Source organism: Nannobrachium achirus (assembly GCF_963921795.1).
Source record: "Nannobrachium achirus genome assembly, chromosome: 10".
Lineage (NCBI taxonomy): Eukaryota > Metazoa > Chordata > Actinopteri > Myctophiformes > Myctophidae > Nannobrachium > Nannobrachium achirus.
In genome coordinates this window covers 29414186-29429885 of record NC_137819.1, presented here as the reverse complement: position 1 = coordinate 29429885, position 15700 = coordinate 29414186, and the positions used below count along the sequence as shown (strand labels likewise).

The 15700-nt window shown below is 41.4% G+C and overlaps 2 protein-coding genes across 4 annotated transcripts in view; both read right to left on the bottom strand.

Annotated features, from left to right (window-relative positions):
• LOC308292393 (uncharacterized protein) overlaps positions 1-7741 on the bottom strand; it is a 47536-nt gene extending 39795 nt beyond the window's left edge. For all 3 annotated transcript variants that reach the window (XM_080734702.1, XM_080734703.1, XM_080734704.1), the window contains exon 1: positions 7432-7741. In XM_080734702.1, coding sequence (XP_080590828.1) covers positions 7432-7501 — 70 coding nt within the window. In that variant the 5' untranslated portion in view covers positions 7502-7741. The remainder of the gene's footprint in view (positions 1-7431) is intronic.
• Positions 7742-8333: 592 nt separating this feature from the next.
• Positions 8334-15670, bottom strand: stpg1 (sperm-tail PG-rich repeat containing 1; the record flags this gene model as incomplete). Its single annotated transcript, XM_080735369.1, has 6 exons — positions 8334-8406; positions 14052-14220; positions 14765-14951; positions 15245-15343; positions 15435-15556; positions 15640-15670. The coding sequence occupies 6 exons, from the start codon at positions 15668-15670 to the stop codon at positions 8334-8336; spliced, it is 681 nt and encodes a 226-aa protein (XP_080591495.1).
• Between the last annotated feature and the right edge of the window lie 30 nt (positions 15671-15700).

Here is a 15700-nt window from a genome sequence, read left to right as displayed (position 1 = left end):
TAGAGGATATTAAAGAATGGATGGCCACTAATTTCCTTCAGCTTAATCCAAAAAAGACAGAAATCATCATCTTTGGCCCGAAAAAATCAATCACTGACATAACACATGCACTAGGCCCCCTCTCAGCAAACATACACACTTCTGTCAAGAACCTGGGTGTTTATTTGGACACCTCATTAAATTTTAATAAGCAAATCTCAAGTGTAGTGAGCAGCAGTTTTTACCAGTTAAGAACCATAGCTAAATTGAAGTCTATTTTAACTTTCAGGGACTTGGAAACAGTCATCCATGCTTTTATCAGTTCTAGGTTAGATTATTGTAACTCCCTTTATCACGGGCTGACCCAGTCCTCCCTGAATCGTCTCCAGATGGTCCAGAACTCAGCCGCCAGACTCCTAACTGGGACTAGGAGGCGAGAGCACATCAGCCCAGTTCTGGCTCAATTGCACTGGTTACCAGTAAAATACCGCATTGATTTTAAAATTTTACTTTTCGTTTTTAAAGCCTTAAACGGCCTCGCACCAATATACATTTCGGATCTGGTTTCTGCACCCCCTGCTGTCAGGGTACTCAGGTCGTCCTCCCAAATGCTCCTTGCTGTCCCATCGACAAATTATGTCAGCAAAGGTGATAGAGCTTTTTCTGCAATTGGTCCCACACTTTGGAACAACCTCCCCCTACATATAAAGTCCTGCTCCACTATTGGCACTTTTAAATCCGCCTTAAAAACCCATCTTTTTTCCATTGCTTTTAGCACATTATGAGTTATTGGACTATGGACTATTCTAATTTTTCTGTTCAACTATTTTACTTTTACGTGTTCTTTTAAATTCGCCATTGATTAGTTTTTAGTAAGCGTTTTTTTTAGACCTTTTTATCCTGCTGTTGTTTTTTATTGTTCTCTGTTTGTTTGTTGTTTCTTTTCTCTGCTATGTTGTTATGATATGATATGCTATGTTTTTATGCATTGTTGTCTTTTTATGCTAAATTTGTTATGGAAAGCACTTTGGTTCAACTGCTGTTGTTTTTAAATGTGCTATACAAATAAAGGTGACTTGACTTGACTAATCATATTGTGGTTAATGTAAGAACCTATTCCATCCACCCACGGCTTGGTAAGTCGGACGCCACGCTCTTCAAGGCGCGAAGCCATCGGCTACTCAGCGCGGGCACTTGCTCGTCTTTTCAATTTGTGGTCAAACTTTCAAATACGCACTTCGCAGGATGTTGTGTCAACTAAAATGCTCCCCCCAAACATGTCTTTGAGAATTGCACACTTTCCTTTAGGACAGTCAGGAAGACTACAGTGTCTTCCTGGAGAACAGAGGGGAGGTTGGTGACCTTGGTGAAGATAAGAATCCAGAGAACACTGCTGTGACAGGAAAAAGAAGATAGCAAACAACAACAACAACAACAACACAAAACAGGGGCTAGAATAGCTAGCTAGACATGCTGCGGTCATTCTGCGAGGAAGGAAGCAGTGCAGTGTCATTAAAGAAACTGTTGCAGCAATCAATTGACTGGTGCAGCTGTGTAACAGAGACCATTGGTTCAGAGCCATAGTATTGGATTCAAGACAATGGAATGAATGTCTTGAATCTTTTAAAGCTGAAAAACACCAGCCAGAACCTCCAGATGATGTACCGGTATATCCTATTGCTTGCTAAAAAGGGAAAGGTTTTACAGTATAAGTCACTTCAAAAATGACACACTTATCAGGGTATCATTTTTTTTAATGAATTGGTTACAGCTTAAAACAACTGATCACACTGTTATCTACTCCACTCCACTCCACCCCCATCTCTCTCCTCACCCAAATGGATTGGGGCTGCAGCAAACAGTCTGCTAGAAGTGAGCACCAGCCATCATTTGTGCTCTAATATTAGAGCCTGTGGATCCTGTGACTGAGGTGGTGTGGTGCATGGTGTGAGTTGACTTAAACTGTTATATGCGTAGATATGCGCGTGTGTGTGTGCGCGTGTGTGTGTGTGTGTGTGTGTGTGTGTGTGTGTGTGTGTGTGTGTGTGTGTGTGTGTGTGTGTGTGTGTGTGTGTGTGCACTCGCTCGCTCGCACAGGTAACAGACATGTATATGTTATGTCCACTTACACTTATCTTTACTGTCACTGTACATCGTGTCACACATATTATGGCTAAAATGGAGTTTGAAATTATGATGGGTTTGTATACTAAACAAGGGGGTGTGTCTGATAAATGAATATAAAATATCTAAATACTGAATAAAGCAACTTAAAAACTGTCCCGGGTGCTCCCAAAAGCCTGAGTAGACGATAAAATAATCCAAACATTTTCTGAAAGTGAAATCTCCCTTTAACACAAAACAAATGGAATAAATTGCATTACACCCTGGCCATTTAAAATGTAACGATGGGAAAGTCCAGCCCTGGAGGAAGGAACACAACCGTGTGCTGCAAAAATGGACAACAGAGAAGTGCTGTGTCTCCAGGCCCATCACAAGGGGGGAAAAGTGGGACTGAGTTACTAGGGCCCAAGGTGGAGGGGCCTAGATTACTTTAGATATTAAAAAATAGCCGTAGATTTGCTATTTTTGAAAAGCTGTGAAAATGTGTGCAAATCTTTGAATATATGTATTTTTCAAGCAAACATTTTTAACTCAAATGTAGCTTCTGGGGGTCCCTGGAACTAAATATTTTGAGATGGGGGTCCGTGGTCAAATATATATCATTTTGGGGATCCTTCACAGGAAAAGGGTTGAGCACCACTGACATAGAAACATAGGTTTTTCAAAAAACCTTAGAAGGGTTTGAAATATTCAAAGACTTGCACAAGACTTGACTTTTCACGATTTTTAAAAAATAGCAGATCTACAAGCTCACAGCGCGGCACTCGGTGCCGCGCTGTGAGCTTGTAGATCTGCTATTTTTCAATAGTTAAAGTACCCAGGGCCCGGAATTTGGTGCGACACCCCTGCACATATACAGTAGTGGGAACACAATCCACAGGCTTCTGACTCACCAAACTGATCCTTCAGATTGTTTGCACAGGCTACATTCAGGTGCAGAATACTCAATTACAGGCTAAACTTGCTGAATCATCCCAATTAATCTTAAATTAACTCCACCAACCATTGTGCCACATTAAAGGACAGTATATTTAAAAAGTCAGCTGTGAAATGTGAGCAAACAACCAGCAAATTAACTTGGCTAATCAGGGGCTGATACTCACGAATTACCTTGCTTTTTCTTATCGTACGATTTAAAAATTACAACCATATTTGTTGCTGTTTCCTTGAGCAAGCCACGTAATAACATAGGACTAGATAGAATTAAGATTAGTGAGGCCTGGATGGATGGATGGAAGGATGGATGGAGGAATGGAGGAATGGTATATAGACAGAAGGTATAGGCAATATCTAAAAGAAATCCCTAATCCAGTTTGTTTTCATTGTTTCATTGTTGTTGCATAACTGGCTACAAAAAATGTGTGTACTACCATCATACATTTCTCGATTTAACAGAAAACTATCTCTGGCATGATCTAATCCTTAGTCACTTAACAGAAAGCTATCTCTGCCATCTAATTCCTTAGTCACTCCCATCCTGTGGGTTGGACAAACACATGTGAGACATGTGAGAAGTACAGTAGGTGTTACTTCTCTTAGTGGAAACTAATACAAGAAATGTGACATAACAGATCATTCCCATGATTAAACTAAGTTTAAGAATGGGCGTGAGTAAGGAGGAAACCCATTCATGAAATGCTGCGTCTCAGAAGATGCAACGGAAAACATGACTAATCGGTCCATATAGGTGGATCAGAACCGTACATCCTCCTCCTTCCGTCCACAGGACGGAGCGTTTCCTCTCCTTCCTGTGCGAGAGGTCAATGTCGTGGCTGTGATTTATACCATCTGGGCCGGGAGCTTCGCTGACGTGGAGCTCAGAAGAGACATTCTCGCCTGGCTGCGGACGCTCGCTCTGCTTGCTCCAGAACCACTGCAGTACAGTGAGAGAGAGAGAGAGAGACGCCTCCCTCATTCCCCTTTTCCAGGCAGACAGGCAGCGGCCCAGGCTAGCAGCAGACATAGCACCACGACAACACCGCCATGCATTATTATTGTGGGCGATTCAGAACTCTGGAAAAGAATGCATGGCTTTCTTCTTGTCCATCCCTTCTATTCCACACCCTTCCCTTTACCCCGTGTCTGTTTTCCCTCCACCCACATGTATAAACATACAAGCCCCCTGGGCTACAAAGAAGACGCATCAGCAGAGCTGAGGGAACTTGAGCCCAGTCCAACTGGAGGAAAATGCTACTTCGTTTTGTTCTCCATTACAATTCTGACTCTATTAAAGGCAATACTACTGTATGTCAGAGAATAGGCCTGGGGGAAAAAGTAACTTATGCCATTTGTGTTTACAATACATGCACCACAACTCTGTTTAATAATACAAAAGGAGAGAGGTACAAAGCTCATTGTCTGTCACCTTGACTATGGGTCAGGAGGTACATAACATCGGGGGCCAAAGGGGGTCCATGACTAACCATGTCCCATGATTACGTCCACAGAGGAGCACTTCACTCCAAACAAAGACACTGCCTAGGCTGGGGGGAAAAAACATTTAGCTACAAGCCATGGAAAGTTTGGTTTTGACATGATTAACATCTGGGAAGTCCATTTATGTACACCTACACCAATAAAATACTTATAGTATTATACAGACAATTGAAGTTGGCTGTACAGCCAGAGCTTTGAGGCTTTCTCTGCTAAATCCTCAACACAAGTTCAAACAGTTTCTGTCTGACTACGTACATCACAGAAAAGGTGGTGCCACTCCTATTGTGAAGCCACAAACAGTGGGGCTTTGAACATGGAACATGTTATGTCTTGGAGTGCCGCCTTGGTTCCTTGCCTGGCTCATTAACTAGAAAGCTTATGACTGTGCTCTTATAAGACCACTGTAGCCAAAGTTTTATCTTCTCTGAAGCTTCTATCCTGGGGCAATTCAGCTCCTCAATAAACTACACACACACACACACACACACACACACACACACACACACACACACACACACTGCATGCACGCACATGCGTGCGCTCGCGCACACACACACACACACACACGAACACACACACGCACGCGCGCACACACGCACGCACTCACACGCATGCACGCACGCACGCACGCACACACACACACACACACACACACACACACACACACACACACACACACACACACACACACACACACACACACACACACACACACACACAATGGCTTAACTGTTCTCAACAGAATGGGTTTTAGAACAGAAATGCTGATTTCCATTACTGATATTGAAGGATATTGAAGTTGACAGTCATTTGCACACTGCTGTCATTTGCATGTTGTTGTCTTGTATATTGTGATTGTTCTGTTTTGCCCAATGTCTTGTAAATTGCTATCGATTTGTGTGGCAATAAAGTGATTTACAGTTCTCTGACTTTGAGGGGTTATTATCACAGAATTGTTCGATACCAGGAAGAGTGGCATCTTCTCTTTAGAGATTCAGGTCAGTCAGTAGTTGACTGATCATGGTATATGGACTATGGAACCAGGAGATGGGGGTGTGGGGTTAAGGCGGTGGGGTTGAGAAGGGTGAGACAACAGCGGGTTTAAATGCATTAGTGGATAAGCCGACAGTCTGCCAACCTCGGGTTTGAATAAATCACAGTGATATGGGATTAGATACCCTTTCACAATTCTGACATGGGAGGTGCATCGGTCTGTAGAAACTCCCTGGTTCTTTACAAGAATGAGACTGCCTGATAAGTCAGAGCAAAAGAATGCTTCTGTTTATCTAGGGACTTTGTCTTTTTCAGGGTCCAATACTCCCGATAATGACAGACTGATCAACACTGTGAGCTTGACAGTCAGACCACCTCAGTAAACGGGCCTACGTAGGACCAAACCGTAATACCGTAGAACTCATGGTGAAAAGCTACTCAAGGCTAATGTGAACCATTTCATTAATCTGAAGACATTATAATGTGACGACGATAAAAACATACAATAAAAGCAAAAAACAAAACAAAAATGTTCCATAATGAGCTAATTCTAAAGCTACAAGGCTTACAATGTTGACCAATAATGCTGACCTGTCTGTCCCGCAGTCATATAAACAGGCATCTCTCTTTCCCTTACATTGCCACTCCTCTCCCTGTCAACACAAGGCAATCTGGACACACTGCACACACACATACGCACGCACGAACGAACGCATGCACGCATGCACGACTGCACGTACATAGGCGCACGCACACACACACACACACACACACACACACACACACACACACACACACACACACACACACACACACAATCACATATCCACACCATCATGAGTGTGATGGCAATCTTTTACTTTGTGCCAATAATTACAGATTTTGAACTGTTATTAGTTATTCTCAATTGTTTTTGACTAGTGACAAGGTTCAGGTTGATATATAAGCAAGACAGTGTAAAATAAATGGTGTTTGACTGTGCCTCTGTAAGGAGCTCCTGCAAGCTGCAGCAGGCATCTCTGCCTCCTCCATCATTGCTCTCCAGTCTCCACTCTTGTCAAGTGGAAGGGGGAGGGCTGCCTACCACAGAAGTCACCTTCCTTCCACCACCAGTGTAAACATGTATGTGTTTGGTATTAGGAGGTGTGTATAGTGTAGGCTATACCCCTCATATCAGGATAATCATATGTCATTATAATGATATCAGTGTTGTCACAGCTAAAATTAGGACAGTGATTTCTTTGTGGGGGACCAAGTGGACTTGGTGTTGGTGGTTGGTTGGTCATAGTGAACTGGAGTCACTTTACTCCACTAGATCTCCAGTGTCAGGTTCATTTTCCATGTCTGTCTGCCTGCCTGCCTAAAGCTGTACAGTAGGCCTACGTGGGCCATTTCACTGGACTGACTTGATGGTAATGGAGACCCTAGCTCGGCGGTGCAGTAGCCTATAGGCTGTGTACAACCAGGCTTTCTGCTTGGGACATGAAAAGCCTGATACAGATCTTGCCCCTCTGTCGAACGAAATTCTAGGACCATTAGCGGGTTATCCGGAATAACATCCGCTCCTGGCGCTGTCGACAAATGTGATGCAAAGGGTTTCGAGAGAACATTTGGGTACAGAACCGTTTGGTACCCAAGTACATGGGTGAAATGATAATCACGTGTTATTACCATGTCATAATGAGAAATAACCTCTCGTGCACAGGTACATTTGGCAACACAAACACCGACACTTTCATAATCATGGCTAAAACGATGGCTTCGTCTCGCTGTACATGTTGAAATATTGAGATGAAAATTAAAACTGCATTAGGCTATGCCAGCAAGTAGGCTGCATATCCCCCCACTCTGCTGCCTGTGACGGTCTATGACCCCCTTTTTATATATCATACAACTCACATTTCTCCGTTAAGGTCAGTTTCTCCTCGAAGTTATTTTCAAGGTCCTTGTAATCCATGATTTGTTCCATTCAGACGATTCCAGTCGCTGTCATTCCTCAGTATGGAAGTACAGGAGATCAAACTCCCGGTACAGATCGCCAACACGCCCTTTGTAAAAATCCAACTGGGAAAGTCACAAATACCGCTATACGAAATACAGCGACCCGCTTTGACACGTCGCGGGATTATCTCTGATGTTCGGTTGGAGTCGGTCGATGTCAGTGTCGTTTATACTGTATTTTAGACCGATTCCGGGAGGGTGAAAACGACGGTCCTGTAAGTGAAAAATCAACAGTGAGATTGTGCTTCAGTCAGTAGGAGAAATCCTGCAGGGAGGGGACAGTGGTGTAAAGTAACTAAGTACATTTACTTAAGTACAATTTCAAGGTATTTGTAGGCTACTTTATTTCCAATTTCCAATACTTCTATAGCCTACTCCCCGATCCAAAGATTGTAGGCTACTTTTACTCCACTACAATTATTTAACACTTTAGTTTAGGCTAAATAGATTTTAATTATTAGCCTACAAAATTAACATAACGACTTCAGGCCATGAAAAATAGCCGATCTACAATAAGCTCACAATGCGTCGCGATGGCCAGCATTGTGAGCTTGTAATGTAATTTTGCAATTTTCAAACGATTTGTAGTCTATGGGTCTACATTTTGAAATGGGACTTTTTGCCAATTTTTACTTTTGGTAGACTAGCCTACTTGACTAGACTAGGTCTACATTTTGATGCCAATAGACTACTTTTGTACCTTTACTCAAGTACATTTTTAATTCCAGACTTTTACTTGTAATAGAGATAGAGTAGACTATGTATCGATACTTCTACTTGAGTAAAAACATTGAGTAGGCCTACTTTTTCCACCACTGGGAGGGGACATGATCCATGCGGGACAACCGCTGCCTCTCACACGGACTGTTCCATCTGTTGGAAAACAGGGAAAGGGCAGAAATGATTTACTCCGCAATGTTGTTATTTTTGACCAAAAGCTAAAATCTAACGTAAACTTTCCTCGTCTAACACAGTGTATTTTCTGAAATCCTCTCCTCGTGCATTTTTGACTAGACAGGCTGACTGGCTCAAACTGTCCAGTAGCCTACATTTAAAAAGTCACAATGAATGGTAGAATCCATCAGATGACTGCCACCAGCTGATCTCACACAGGCCCACATCTAGGCTACGTCGTACGACGGAATATAAATGAGCAGTGCATTATTATAGTAGCCTAGTCTAATTGGCGTAATTTCAGACGAGTTTATTTTTATGTATTTCCAAATAGAAAGTAGCCTATTAAAATGAGACTATTGGTGAAAACTAAAAAGTGCTAACATGAAGTAGTTAGAACTGATGTTCTTTTAGAAGAAAACACATAGCAGACAAAACGTTTTTGGCTGCCTTTAGGCCGCCTACAGTAGGTTTCTTTCTAATGTTTTTCCACCATGGTGCATGCATGTGGTGCTTTTGAAGAAAACATTATGCATTTTCCACGGAAATGTGATCATCCCTTGTGTCTTATCCCTTGAGGTCATCTTTATCAATGATCAATGAATAGACTCTTTGTTACACTGATGACGATATCCAGATATTAGATAATGATGATGACAGGAAAAAGATCAATGCAATTCAATTCAGTTCAGTTCAGTTCAATTCAATTCAATTCAAAGGGCTTTATTGCATGGCATGAGAAAAATACATTTACATTGCCAAAGCAGAAGTGTACACTATCCCACTGGCCACTGGTAGCCTACTAAATCAAAAAGTTCACTGCAGACCTACACCACATTTCATGAATGCAGAGGTTATTGAAATGCATGTATCCATAATATGAATAAAGGCGGTGCCAACAAGCCAGCACCACTTCCATGGTTGTTTGTTCTTTCTTTTGATTTTGTGAATGTGCTTATTAGTCTAGATTGACACTTTTAACACTCAATCATTGCTTTATGTGCTGCTTGTGCCTGCATTATGCTGCTCCATGCTTGCATGTGATCTCCATGCCTGTTAAACTGTATCTGCTTTGAATGTTATAATGATGTGGCTGTTGAGTTTTTAAAGTCAACCAACCCAGAGACAGCAGATGGAAACTACCCTTCTTATCTGGCACACATTGATTGATTGAATACTTTAATAGACAGAAATGTATAACAGCACAAGGCACAGTCAGACACACAAAAAGTCCCGGAGACTTGTTTCCATTGTGGTCCTATGGAAGAATCCATCCCTGTTAAAAAGGGAGAAAGATGTCCACATTAACAGAAATAGTATTCTCCCCGTATAGTACATCCCAATACCAGTACATCCCCCTGCCATAGGCTCCTTAATAAACACAAACCCCTGATCCACCTCACCTGGTCCCGCACACACACACACACACACACACACACACACACACACACACACACACACACACACACACACACAGTCACACACACACACACACACACACACACACACACACACACACACACACACACACATACACACACACACACACACACACACACACACACACACACACACACACACACACACACACACACACACACACACACACACACACTATGATAGTGTTCCACAAGTGTGGAGAGAGGGCTTGCTTTCTTTTAAATAGTAGACCTATTTGTTTACCTTTAGAATTGTAGTACTGCTGGGTGTTTCATTGTATTTGTATATTTATGTATTAATAATAATGAATTGCATTTTATAGCACTTTTCCAAGTGCTCAAAGCGCTTTACAATGGTTCATTCATTCATATATTGGGAAGTGAAGCGGCAAACATTCAACGCCAGCATCCTCACTTTACTTCCCACATTCACTCACCAATGGTGGCAAGCTTGCACTAACCAACTCATTGGGGGCAATGTGGCCTTGTGGGGTTCAGTGTCTTGCCCAAGGACACTTCCACATGTTGACAGGAGGAGCCGGGATTTGAACCTCCAACCCACAGATCATTGGCCAATGAGTGTTGGCCCACTTTTCTCATATCAAACCACATATCTATAAGTAGAATGCTTTCATATAGTAATGATTAATGTTAGATATTTCTTAATGCCTTGCTGAATGTTTTTGGCTTCACTTTGACTTTCAATTGTGCTGAAATGTACAGAGGGTAGTCAGGGTATTTCCCTCGTCTTCCTGTCTTGTAACTCACAAGTACCTACCTATCCTGACAATAAAAGGCAGTCTGAATAGGCTTCCTTTGAGGGAATGCATGTTCATACTTGCCTACCTCCAGTTGTTTATAACTTAAAGGGGCCTCCCATAAACTCATTGAGGAATGTGGATACCTCACTCACTCCACCATCACCACTTATGACACTACATTTACACACTGCATAACCCTGTTATAGCTGCCAAACAACAGAATAATATCACTGTGACCAACCAATCTATATACCGGCTGAACGTTCTGTGCCATCCAGATCCCAGTATAGGCCTACTTTAAAAGCAGCTTACTTTCCATCATTGTGTAGGATCCTCTACATTTTTTACTAGACTCTATCAGATCGGAAGACAATTGTAATGTAAAGCCAGGTGGATGGTTAGATTTTTAAGGGATGTGATTTGTGGAGAGCCTGTTATTGAAGTCACTGTCTGAATATAACTACAGCTGTTATGTCGTGGGAGTCACAAGCATGTGTGCAGTTGCCGTGGTATCAACAGCAGAGACCGCAGGGTGAGCACCAAGGAAAATCTCCAACTGATTTCCCACAAGCAAACAGTTGATACTTTGGTTTAATTAAATTAATACATTTTAATTTAACAGGATCTTATTCTTTACAGATGTACAGTAAGCACCACCTGGCAAATACAAATGTTGCAAACATTGCCATGATGTTTGAATCTGCTCCTCCGATTAAAGAACATACTGTAGCACAATACATATCATATAATAATGAGTAAGTAACTATTTTTTTTCTTAGCCTTTTAACGTTTTACTTTCTCTGAATAAAGTTTTATTTTATTTGTATTTTTGTTCTGTAAAGCGACTTTGGGTACCTAGAAAAGCGCTATATAAATCTGATGTATTATTATTATTTAGTTTTTAAAACTATGGCTTGTATCTAATGCAACAGAGAATGGGGTTAAACATGTTGAAACCACCATGTCATTGAGCAGACATTGGGTTGTCCATTTGTCTTCTGGGTTACACATCTCTACTTCTTGCCCAGTCAGGGACATTGTTGACATTCAGTGTCCCTCACCACCCCTCCACTCAGCCCTAACAGTTGGCATGGTCACATCATCTCAACCACAGCTGTTATTGTGTTGTATCATTGGCTGGAACAGCAGTTGTCAGTGCCTGCCTAAAGCAACAGTTACAGTATATCATGTAATGATGAGAGAATCCAATTTTCTCAGAATCTTGACATACATTTTTAATTTGTGCAGTAGCTAGTGAATCGCCTTGTTGACACACAGCATGACAATTACTAAACAATTCTATTAATAAGACCAGATATTTAAAAATCATTATATCTCATCGGTCAATCAGACTCTAGACCAAAATATGGGCAAGCAAGGAAGGGATTGCCAAAGATGAAACAGAACAGCCTTGCAAAGTGTCTAAATATATCCATGGCATTCATCCACCCCCCCACAGATATAATGTTGTCACTGTTACTTGGTTTATGCACGTGCATAAACGCTCAGCCACACACAAACTCCCACACACAGCTGCCATGAGTGTCTCAAGTAGGAATCCAGATCTTGGAATGATTGTACAAGAAGGACCGCTTTGATGGTGTCTGTGGTTCATAGAAACCTGAGAAAAGGGGGGACAAGTTTTTACTTTTGGTACTGAAAGCACATGAAGACATCAAGTAGGCCTATTAGTAAATTATTGAATCCATTTGGACCTGAGGCCGATTCAAAAAATACCTTCTAAATCCTAACAGTTTTCTGAAAAACGTACTCATGACTCAATGCTAATTAGCCCTATTCACGGCCCGCCCAATCTTTTCTTTTCTCAGCAACTTCCTGGTGCTGACGTGTGACGTCAGTTTAGAAGGGGAAACTATAACAGAAATAGCTGGACTTAAAGCCAAATCATTATTTCGAACAGTAAAGTAAATTACAATGCTTTGTGCCTTTTACTATCTTGTGTTCTTGATCATGCTAGCCGTATTTTATACTTTACTATTCGGAAATTGCATTAAATTTGCGATTTCTGTGTTAACTCTATGGGCTTTTAGCAGGGTTTTACCCTTCAAAACGTGACTTCAGCACCAGGGGGATGCTGAGTGGGCGGGCCGTGAATAGGGCTAATCGAGTAATGGCTTATGTCACCGTGTTGCCCAACATCTGGCCACAATTCTGCTATAATATCACTTCTCTCCCTCTGCGCTTCTTTTCTAGGCTGTAGTGTAATTATGGAGCAAAGAATCTATTTGGAATTCCTGGTTAAGTTGGGTTAGGGTTACCCTAATCATAATCTCTCAAGACAGAATCAGGCCCTAGCCTAACCCAACTTAACCAATTGCTCCATGTTTGTGCCACCTAAGGTTGTGTGATGGAGGGTAACAGTAGTGTAATTACACAACAGCCTGGAACAGAAGCACAGAGTGAGAGAAGTGTAACAATATTATAGCAGAATAAAGTTGAGATGATGCACAACACAGTGACATAAGTGGTTACTCTAGCATGAGCATGGCTGCCACAGTCCCGTTACTTTTCTTACACCTCGTATAGCATCTGTGTCTAAACTGTCACAGATACTTTCCCGGATAAAATTGGTTAATGATGTGACCAACTGAAATAATGATGTGATCAACTGAAATAATGGGGAGTATTACTCAAAATAATTCACATGCCAGTATTGTTATGGCTTAGCACAGTCCACAATTGTGAGCTTGAGCATCATTCTCCCAAAGCTATAAATGAGAGAACTATGACTTGACTGTATTGATATTGGCAACTGGCATCATTTCAATTACAAACTGTTGTTAAGTATGCACTATGCAGCCCTGAAAGATATCATCACCATGTCAATCAGAACAGACTAAACAGAAATTAAATAGCACCACTGTAATTTACAAAGCATTTGCCTTGTAAAGTAAGGGGCTTGAAAGAGTACCTGGACCTGGTCCACCCTGGCCCCGCTTTTCATGGATCATCCGTTTAGTATGTGATACAAACACAGCAGAGGACATGAGGCGCTTGGATGGGCCGTCATAGTTTACTAGGTCATACTGCCCAGGGCCAGGTAAGAGAGGGCTCTTGGGAACAATCACGGGAGGGGCTGATAATGTCAGATAGTGTCTCCTCCTTAAAAAGACAGTTGAGAAAATGTACATATAGGCCAGTGAAAACAGCAAAAAGGTAACACTTGGTTCATATAAACATACAAGGTGCATCTACACAGAAAAACACAATGGAAAGAGTCCTCACAAAAGAAAATATCATCATAGGAATTGATTACTAAATGTAATGTTTTGAGCATCAGCTGTTCATCAGACATATTGTAATATTGTCTAATGAGCTGGTGTTCGAATGTCATATCTGGTGGTAATAAATTGCTATGGGATCTTTTTAGTGCAGTATTCATGTTATGGCTTCCTTTACTCACGGCCTGATGGTCCTCTTCACTGATGCAGGGGCCTGGTGGGGGCTGTAGGCTCCTGGGCCTGGCACAAGGCTGTCCTGTGTAGGAGGGAGCCTTGGGGTTTTTGACTTGAAAGGGGACATGGCAACTCTGGGGCACTTCTGGATGACGGCCTCCTTCACTTCATAGTGGCCTTGAATTGTAAGTACAACTAAATATTTTAACCACTTTAACCCCATATGGTTGACCAGAGTCCCTCAGGGCTCTATACTTGCTTCTGTTTTGTTATCTGAAAATAGACGATCAACAAGCTCACAATGCAACACAACATGTCACGTTGTGAGCTTGTCGATCTGCTATTCTCAGCAAAAGGGTTTAATTGGTTAAAGAGAGTAAATGTAATGTAGCCCCTTAGAGTAAATAAGAATGATACTTACAGGGTGATGGCACGTTGACAGTGTTAGGGGAGGAAACATAACTGCGTCTAGTTTTTGACAAAAAAGCAGATGAAGCAGCAACTATAGGGTTTCTCTCAGGTCCAGCGAAATGTACCTATAGATCCAGGAGAGTAAAATATAGTACAATAAACAATTTAAACAGATGAAAACAAAATGTCACTGTGCACGGAGTAAAAGATGGACCCAAAGGTAGTATTGTACCCATATATTTTTCACAGTCAGTTACATTAACCCTGAAGATTTTAGTTTGAATAATTCCAGTGCACTTGCATAATTCACATACATCATATTGATTTGGGGCTGGAGTGATGTCCTTGAGAACATCTCTTTGCAGTGCCACAGGTGATCTGAATGCTCTGGAGGCCCCTCTGCTTAAGTTGTACTTGATCAATGAGGACTGCAGGTTGTATGCGTTGGGCCCTGGTGTAGGCCTACCTCTCTGTGGGTTACGTGGGAATCTGAAAGCCTATAGTGGTAAAGACCAGATTATATCCATTTACATTTACATGATCATAAAAGCAAGGCACGTTTATTTGTAACACGTTTCAACAACAAGGCAATTCATACTGCTTAATTTAAGCACTGAGACAATAAAGAAACATAAAAAAATGGCATTTGACAATAATAAAAGAAAAAAGAAAGAAAGCACAACAAAGTTAAAATAAAACAAAATATCCTAACATTCAATGTTATAATTTCTGGAATCCAAAACAAAGTACATGCCATTGAAAAATTGGATTATAATGGACTTCACTTCACCTTTGATGCAAAACTTCCTGTGCCTATGACCGAGAATGAGGGGCTAATGACTTCAGCAGTGGCAATAGAACCATAAGTGCCTGGTCCAGGGTTTTCATTCTGAAGCAAATACAAAAGGGTTATTCTTCATTGTGTTGCATATTTGTCTGTCTGCAATAAATATACGGTAGACTCGTTAATATTTTCCTACCAAACTGTTTTGCCAGCAGAATCTCTTGGTTTGTGAAGAAAACCCTTTCTTTGCTGTATTGCTTATCACACCTGCTTGGTATTTTGTAGGTACTGAAGATGTATAACTTGGAATCTCACAGACTAGACAATGGTCAAACAAATTAATCATTAGGCATTATGAAAATGAATATTAATTTCTGCAGCAGTAAATCAGAGAAACTCACCTTCATTCAATCCTTGATATGTTTTTCCCATGTTTCAGTAGAATGACATGTAGACAATGGC